This window comes from Oncorhynchus gorbuscha, linkage group LG20 (genome assembly GCF_021184085.1).
Source record: "Oncorhynchus gorbuscha isolate QuinsamMale2020 ecotype Even-year linkage group LG20, OgorEven_v1.0, whole genome shotgun sequence".
Taxonomy (NCBI): domain Eukaryota; kingdom Metazoa; phylum Chordata; class Actinopteri; order Salmoniformes; family Salmonidae; genus Oncorhynchus; species Oncorhynchus gorbuscha.
The window spans coordinates 37,755,343-37,763,324 of record NC_060192.1 but is presented as its reverse complement, the minus strand read 5'-3'; the positions used below and the strand labels follow the sequence as shown (position 1 = coordinate 37,763,324).

General features: G+C 41.6%; 1 protein-coding gene across 1 annotated transcript in view; it reads left to right on the top strand.

The window, feature by feature from the left end:
• postna (periostin, osteoblast specific factor a) overlaps positions 1-7,982 on the top strand; it is an 81,944-nt gene that overhangs the window by 62,980 nt on the left and 10,982 nt on the right. The window contains exons 18-19 of the mRNA XM_046317006.1: positions 5,493-5,873; positions 6,492-6,557. Of these exons, the coding sequence (XP_046172962.1) occupies positions 5,493-5,873; positions 6,492-6,557 (447 nt within the window). The remainder of the gene's footprint in view (positions 1-5,492; positions 5,874-6,491; positions 6,558-7,982) is intronic.

The window sequence follows — 7,982 nt, the reverse complement described above, 5'->3', positions numbered from 1 at the left end:
CTGTAGCACTGGGCCCCTTTATTATAGATGCTGTAGCACTGGGCCCCTTTATTATAGATGCTGTAGCACTGGGCCCCTTTATTATAGATGCTGTAGCATTGGGTCCCTTTATTATAGATGCTGTAGCACTGGGCCCCTTTACTATAGATGCTGTAGCTCCCTTTATTATAGATGCTGTAGCACTGGGCCCCTTTATTATAGATGCTGTAGCTCCCTTTATTATAGATGCTGTAGCACTGGGTCCCTTTATTATAGATGCTGCAGCTCCCTTTATTATAGATGCTGTAGCACTGGGCCCCTTTATTATAGATGCTGCAGCTCCCTTTATTATAGATGCTGCAGCTCCCTTTATTATAGATGCTGTAGTACTGGGCCTCTTTATTATAGATGCTGCAGCACTGGGCCCCTTTATTATAGATGCTGTCGCTCCCTTTATTATAGATGCTGCAGCACTGGGCCCCTTTATTATAGATGCTGTAGCACTGGGCCCCTTTATTATAGATGCTGTAGCACTGGGCCCCTTTATGATAGATGCTGTAGCTCCCTTTATTATAGATGCTGTAGCACTGGGCCCCTTTATTATAGATGCTGTAGCTCCCTTTATTATAGATGCTGTAGCACTGGGCCCCTTTATGATAGATGCTGCAGCTCCCTTTATTATAGATGCTGTAGCACTGGGCCCCTTTATTATAGATGCTGTAGCACTGGGCCCCTTTATTATAGATGCTGTAGCACTGGGCCCCTTTATTATAGATGCTGCAGCACTGGGTCCCTTTATTATAGATGCTGTAGCACTGGGTCCCTTTATTATAGATGCTGTAGCACTGGGCCCCTTTATTATAGATGCTGTAGCACTGGGCCCCTTTATTATAGATGCTGCAGCACTGGGTCCCTTTATTATAGATGCTGCAGCACTGGGTCCCTTTATTATAGATGCTGCAGCACTGGGTCCCTTTATTATTAACCCTGTTTTTTTAGCCCATTGTTAAGAATGGGAATTGTTCCACTGTTCAGATTAAATAAATTAAATAGACCATAAAATCCCATGAATACAAGGGGTGGGATGCATCAACGTGGATGTATCTAAAGCTTTGGCCAAGTAAATAAAAATAGCAGCAAAACATTGCTTAGAATCAAGGGCAATGGTGACATCATTGAGGACCTTTATTAAGGTTGCAGTGACACATCCATAACCTGAGTGGAAACCAGATTCTATACCTGAGATAATACTATAGACATCAAGAGACCCAGTCAGTTGATTATGGACAAGTTTTCCACCACTTTTGATAAACAAAACTAAGTAGAAATAGGCCTATAACAGTTAGGATCAGATTGATCTACCCCTTTATTTGAAGGATGACCCATGACTGCTTTCCAAGCAATGGGAACCTCCCCAGAAAGGAGAGACAGGTTAAAAAGGTCAGAAATAGGCTTGTCGTTGATAGGGGCAGCAAACTTAAAGAAGAAAGTGTCTAAACCATCTGACCCAGATGTTTTTTGGGGGGGCGGTCAAGTTTCAGGCGCTCCTTTAGCACCTCGTACTCAGTGACTGTCTGCAGGGAGAAACGTTGTAGTGGGACAGGGTGGAAAAGAGGGAGAAGCCTCTGGGATAGTCACATTAGAAGAGGTTGAATCCTGACTTAATGAAGTCATGATTAAAGGGATAGTTACATTAGAAGGGGTTGAATCCTGACTTAATGAAGTCGTGATTAAAGGGATAGTTACATTAGAAGGGGTTGAATCCTGACTTAATGAAGTCGTGATTAAAGGGATAGTTACATTATAAGGGGTTGAATCCTGACTTAATGAAGTGGTGATTAAAGGGATAGTCACGTTAGAAGGAGTCAAATCGGAATCCTGACTTAATGAAGTCGTGATTTAAAGATCTCAAACATGCACGTCTTGTCAGTAACAATCACATCATCAACATTAAGGGACATGGGCAGCTGTGAGGAGGAGGGTTTATTCTCAAGGTCTTTAACCGTTTTCCAGAACTTCTTGGGGTTAGACCCACAGAGAGAGAACTGCTCCTTAAAGTAACTACCTTTGGCACTCCAGATAGCCTGAGTGCACGTATTTCTCATTTGCCTGAACGAGAGCCAGTCAGCCTGAGTTTGTGTGTGCTGAGACTTTAGCCAAATGCAATTCTTGAGGTGGAGTAACTCTGCAAGATCACGATCGAACCAGGAGCTGGACCTGTTTTTAATTCCCAATTCCTTTATGAGGGTGTGTTTGTTAAAATTAACAATACCACTGAAAGTATAAAAACATAAGTTCCAAGCGTCTTCGACAGAGGGGGATCAAGCTGATTCTTACACCATTTTACAGAGGCCAGGTCATGAAGGAAGGCTTGCTCATTAAGGAAGGCTTGCTCATTAAGGAAGGCTTGCTCATTAAGGAAGGCTTGCTCATTAAGGAAGGCTTGCTCATTAAGGAAGGCTTGCTCATTAAGGAAGGCTTGCTCATTAAGGAAGGCTTGCTCATGAAGGAAGGCTTGCTCATTAAGTATTTTAACAAGCGTCTATGACACATCAGGACAGGTCGTTTCACTGAGCGGCCATTACGAACACAGGCTGTTAAACAGTGATCACTAAGGCCATTACGAACACAGGCTGTTAAACAGTGATCACTAAGGCCATTACGAACACAGGCTGTTAAACAGTGATCACTAAGGTCATTACAGAAAACACCAGACTGATACCTATCAGGATTATTTGTGAGGATAACATCGAGGAAAGTAGCCTTTTCTGGGTGTTTGGAGTCATACCTTGTGGTAATAATCTGAGAAAGATTTAGAGAGTCCTACTGCTTTAGGACTTGGTCAGGTGGTTTAAGTATGTCCCATTTTAGGTCACCTAGCAGGACAAATTCAGACTTAGTGTAGCGGGCCAGGAGAGAGCTTAGGGAAGGTAGTATACAGGCCGGGGCTGATGGAGGACAACAGCACTCAGCAACAGTCAACAAAGAGCTATTTGAAAGTTGAATGCTTAAAACCAGCAAATCAAATTGTTTGGGGACAGACTTGGAGGAGACATCGGAGCACTGAAGGTGATCCTTGGTAAAAGATTGCCACTCCCCCACCTTTGGAAGATCTGTCTTGCCGAAAAAAAGTTATAAACAGAAAGGTTATCATCAGTATTGTAAACACTCTTCCTTAACCACGTAATGACCAACACATCTGGATTGGAGCTGTGAACCCACACTTTCATTTGATCCATTTTAGGTACTAAGCTTCTAGTTTTAACGTGCAGAAAACCCAGGCTTTTACGAGAGCAGAAATCAGTGAAGCAGATATCAGAGCAGAAGTCAGAATTGGGGCTAGCAACAGTAGATGGGCCAGTGTGTACATGCACATTTTCAGATATCATCAACAGTAATATAATCAAGGCACGGCAGAGGACAGGGAGAGCTCTGCAGTGCTGATTTATGACATGAATTTGAATCAGATGGCAACAAGATCATATTGTACAGCAATTTCATCAGGTAACATGAATACAAAGCCAGAGAGAGGTGGTTAGAATAGGATGGGAGGCCAAAAGTCTGTGTAACCAATAGAGAGTCAGAGTCCCGAGAGTGGGAACAAACATAGTCTGTCCTACAGTTGGGTGAAGAAAGTTCATAGTCAACAAATTATGCAGGAGTCATGAGGCAAATAGGAAAATGCACAATAAAAGTTTTTAATATATAACGACTTGGGGCTAGCCATTGTAAGTTCAGAGTCACTTGCCCCAACAGTGCGTGTGTGCTGGAGGAGAGAGAGGGGGGAGTGTGGTGGGGGTACCTGTACCAGACAGGGGGAGACAGACCAGGGCAGACGGTGAACAGATCATCAGGTGGAATCCAAGCAGCAGTGCAGCAGGCAGTGGGAGTCACACCCACTTGGGAGAAGCTTTTATTTCTGGAGGCAGATTTCTTGTAGAAAATGGCAGTGGATGGTCTCTGATCAGAAGGATGGGGCTTCAACAGGGACTTCAAAGACTCCTACCACTTGGTGGAAATGTGAAATGAATGTATGAGAATATAACACATTAGATCTGGTAAAAGATAATACAAAGAAAGAACGACCATCATCTTTGAAATGCAAGAGAAAGGCCATAATGTATTATTCCAGCCCAGGTGCAATGTAGATGTTGGCCACTAGATGGCAGCATTGTACATGCAACGTTTTAGACTGATCCAATGAACCATTGCATTACTGCTTAGGGTTAGGATAAGAGTTAGGACAATTTGTAAGTCGCTCTGGATAAGAGCGTCTGCTAAATGACTTAAATGTAAATGTAATGTAAATGACTAGGGTTAGGGCTAGGGTAGGATAAGAGTTAAGGTTAGGACTAGGGCTAGGGTAGGATAAGAGTTAAGGTTAGGACTAGGGCTAGGGTAGGATAAGAGTTAAGGTTAGGACTAGGGCTAGGGTTGGGGTTAGTAGATCGTTATTTCGAAATAAAGCGTTAACCAGCACTGCCGTTTCACTGCATAAATATGGTAGCCCACAGCTGATGATAGTCCAGTATCAGTAACAACAAGGGGTTCGAGGGGTTCGAGGGGTTTGAGGGGTTTGAGGGGTTCGAGGGGTTCGAGGGGTTTGAGGGGTTTGAGGGGTTCGAGGGGTTCGAGGGGTTTGAGGTGTTCAAGGGGTCTGAGGTGTTCGAGGGGTTTGAGGGGTTTGAGGGGTTTGAGGGGTTTGAGGGGTTTGAGGGGTTTGAGGTGTTCGAGGGGTTTGAGGGGTTTGAGGGGTTTGAGGGGTTTGAGGGGTTTGAGGTGTTTGAGGGGTTTGAGGGGTTTGAGGTGTTCGAGGGGTTCAAGGGGTTTGAGGTGTTCGAGGGAGTTTGCGGTGTACAATGGGTTTGAGGGGTTTGAGGTGTTCAAGGGGTCTGAGGTGTTCAAGGGGTTTGATGTGTACAATGGGTTCGAGGGGTTTGAGGTGTTCGAGGGGTTTGAGGGGTTTGAGGGTTTGAGTTTGAGGGTTTGTACAATGGGTTTGAGGGTTTGAGGGGTTTGAGGGGGGTTAGGGTTTGAGGGGTTTGAGGGGTTTGAGGGGTTTGAGGGGTTTGAGGGGTTTGAGCGGTTCGAGGTGTTTGAGGTGTTTGAGGGGTTTGAGGTGTTCGAGGGGTTTGAGGTGTTCGGTGTTTGAGGGGTTTGAGGTGTTCGAGGGTTTGAGGGGTGAGGGGTTGAGGGGTTTGAGGGTTTGAGGGGTTTTGAGGGGTTTGAGGGGTACGAGGGGTTTTAGGGGTTCGAGGGGTTTTGGAATGGAGGAGATAGAAGGGATCTAATGCGTTGCCATGGATACTCGTAGGGACTCACTCAGGCAGATGCTGTTCTTTATCAACCTTTTGTATTTATAAATGGTTGTTTTCTAATCAATATATATTTCACATTTCCAATACATCAACACTTAGCGGAAAACTTACGCACCATCGTTTCTGGGAGGATATACCCACAGAAGCAGAGGTTTACTTCAAAAATATTGTAATCGTCACTTTCTTTCTCTCCAGTGCCTGAAATCACAACAATGACCAGAGTGATTAAAGGAGAGCCAACTGTCACCAAGGTAACAAGGGTCATCGATGGCGAACCCACTATCACCAAGGTTACCAGGGTCATCGAGGGCGAACCCATTATCACCAAGGTTACTCGAGTCGTTGAGGGCGAGCCAACCTTCACCAAGGTGACAAGGGTCATCGAGGGCGAACCCATTATCACCAAGGTTACTAGAGTCGTTGAGGGCGAGCCAACCTTCACCAAGGTGACAAGGGTCATCGAAACGGAACCCAGTTTAACCAAGGTGGTCATCGAGGGTGAGCCCACATTCACTACAGTGACCAGGGTGATCGAGGGAGAACCAAGCATCACAAAGGTCACCAGAGTTATTGAGAGTAAGTTTCATTATTAAACATTGGTGGATTGTGAGCTACTGGTGATTCACAGCTTGCCTTGGTCTTGGCTTGGAGCTACTGGTGAGTCTCAGCTTGCCTTGGTCTTGGTCTGGTGTTTCAGTATTAGGTGGGTCAGAGTAACATTTGAAAATGTACATCACATTGCAGACAATTGGATGGTAACAGGTTTAGTTTCCCTTTATTGTTAATAACATTGCTGTAAAAAAGTTGACCTTTCTCTCTCCATCTGTCTCTCTCTCACGCTTGCTCTCTCTCAATTCAATTCAATTAAAGGGCTTTATGGCGTGGGAAACATAGCTTTACATTTCCAAAGCAAAAGGAAACATTAGTAAACATTTCTCTGTCTGTCTGTCTGTCTGTCTGTCTGTCTGTCTGTCTGTCTGTCTGTCTGTCTGTCTGTCTGTCTGTCTGTCTGTCTGTCTGTCTGTCTGTCTGTCTGTCTGTCTGTCTGTCTGTCTGTCTGTCTGTCTGTCTGTCTGTCTGTCTGTCTGTCTGTCTGTCTCTCTCTCTCTCTCTCTCTCTCTCTCTCTCTCTCTCTCTCTCTCTCTCTCTCTCTCTCTCTCTCTCTCCCCCCCCCCCCTCTCTCCCACCTCATAGCTCACAGTGGTTCCTCAGATGGAGGGCTGGAGACTGATGGAGACATTAAGAGGATTCTGGAAGAAGGTCAGTAAGGATATCTTATAGACTTCAATATATCTTAACATTAAATAGACGTAAATGTATTAATATTAATGTATAATAAAATATATTGATACTAATGTATGACAATAACATATTGAATAAATGTATGATAATATTATATTAATATTAATGTATGATATTAATATATTGATTTTAATGTATGATAATAATATATTGATATTAGTCTATGATATTAAGATATTGATTTTAACGTATGATAATAATATATTGATATTCGTCTATGATATGAATATATTGATTTTAATGTATGATAATAATATATTAATATTAGTCTATGATATTAATATATTGATTTTAATGTATGATAATAATATATTGATATTTGTCTATGATATGAATATATTGATTTTAATGTATGATAATAATATTGATTTTAATGTATGATAATAATATATTGATTTTAATGTATGATAATAATATATTGATATTCGTCTATGATATTAATATATTGATTTTAATGTATGATAATAATATATTGATATTTGTCTATGATATGAATATATTGATTTTAATGTATGATAATAATATTGATTTTAATGTATGATAACAATATATTGATTTTAATGTATGATAATAATATATTGATTTTAATGTATGATAATAATATATTGACATTAGTCTATGATATTAATATATTGATGCTAATGTATGATAAAAAATATTAATGTATGATAAAAAAATATATTGATATTAATGTATGATATTAATATATTTACTAATGTTCGATAATAATATGTTAATATTAATGTCTGATAAAAAATATATTGGTATAAATATATGTATTTTTAAATCTATGCAAAAATGTAGTTTGGATGACAGTGGAAAACACATCTCTCTCTATTATTACCAGTTTCGTTATTGAACATGTTCATCTCAGTAGGTGATGAATCTTACATACAACATGCCTAGGCTATGTGCATGTACACGTATGTGGTGTGTTCCTGTAATCCATCACACTGAGTGGGTACTATGTTCAAATGCTATGGAGGGGTTTAAACATGGGTACGTTTTCAAAAGCTCTTGGAAACTGTTGATGAAGATGCTTCTGTTCTAGAAGACTAATGACTCGCTTGATGTTGGTCTACGTTCAATCAATCAAAATGTTTTCTTGTTACTATAAGGAATGTATTTGTTGAAGAATCTGACGCGCAGGTCACAATCTAACCATTCCTTCCTGATTAGCACTTGATGTTCAATAAGAGATGCGTTTAGATAACCAACAACCCAATAGAAGTCACAGTGGGGCGGCAGGCTAGCCTAGTGGTTAGAGTGTAGAGGTGGTAGGTAGACTAGTGGTTAGAGTGTAGGGGCGGCAGGCTAGCCTAGTGGTTAGAGTGTAGAGGTGGTAGGTAGACTAGTGGTTAGAGTGTAGAGGAGGTAGGTAGC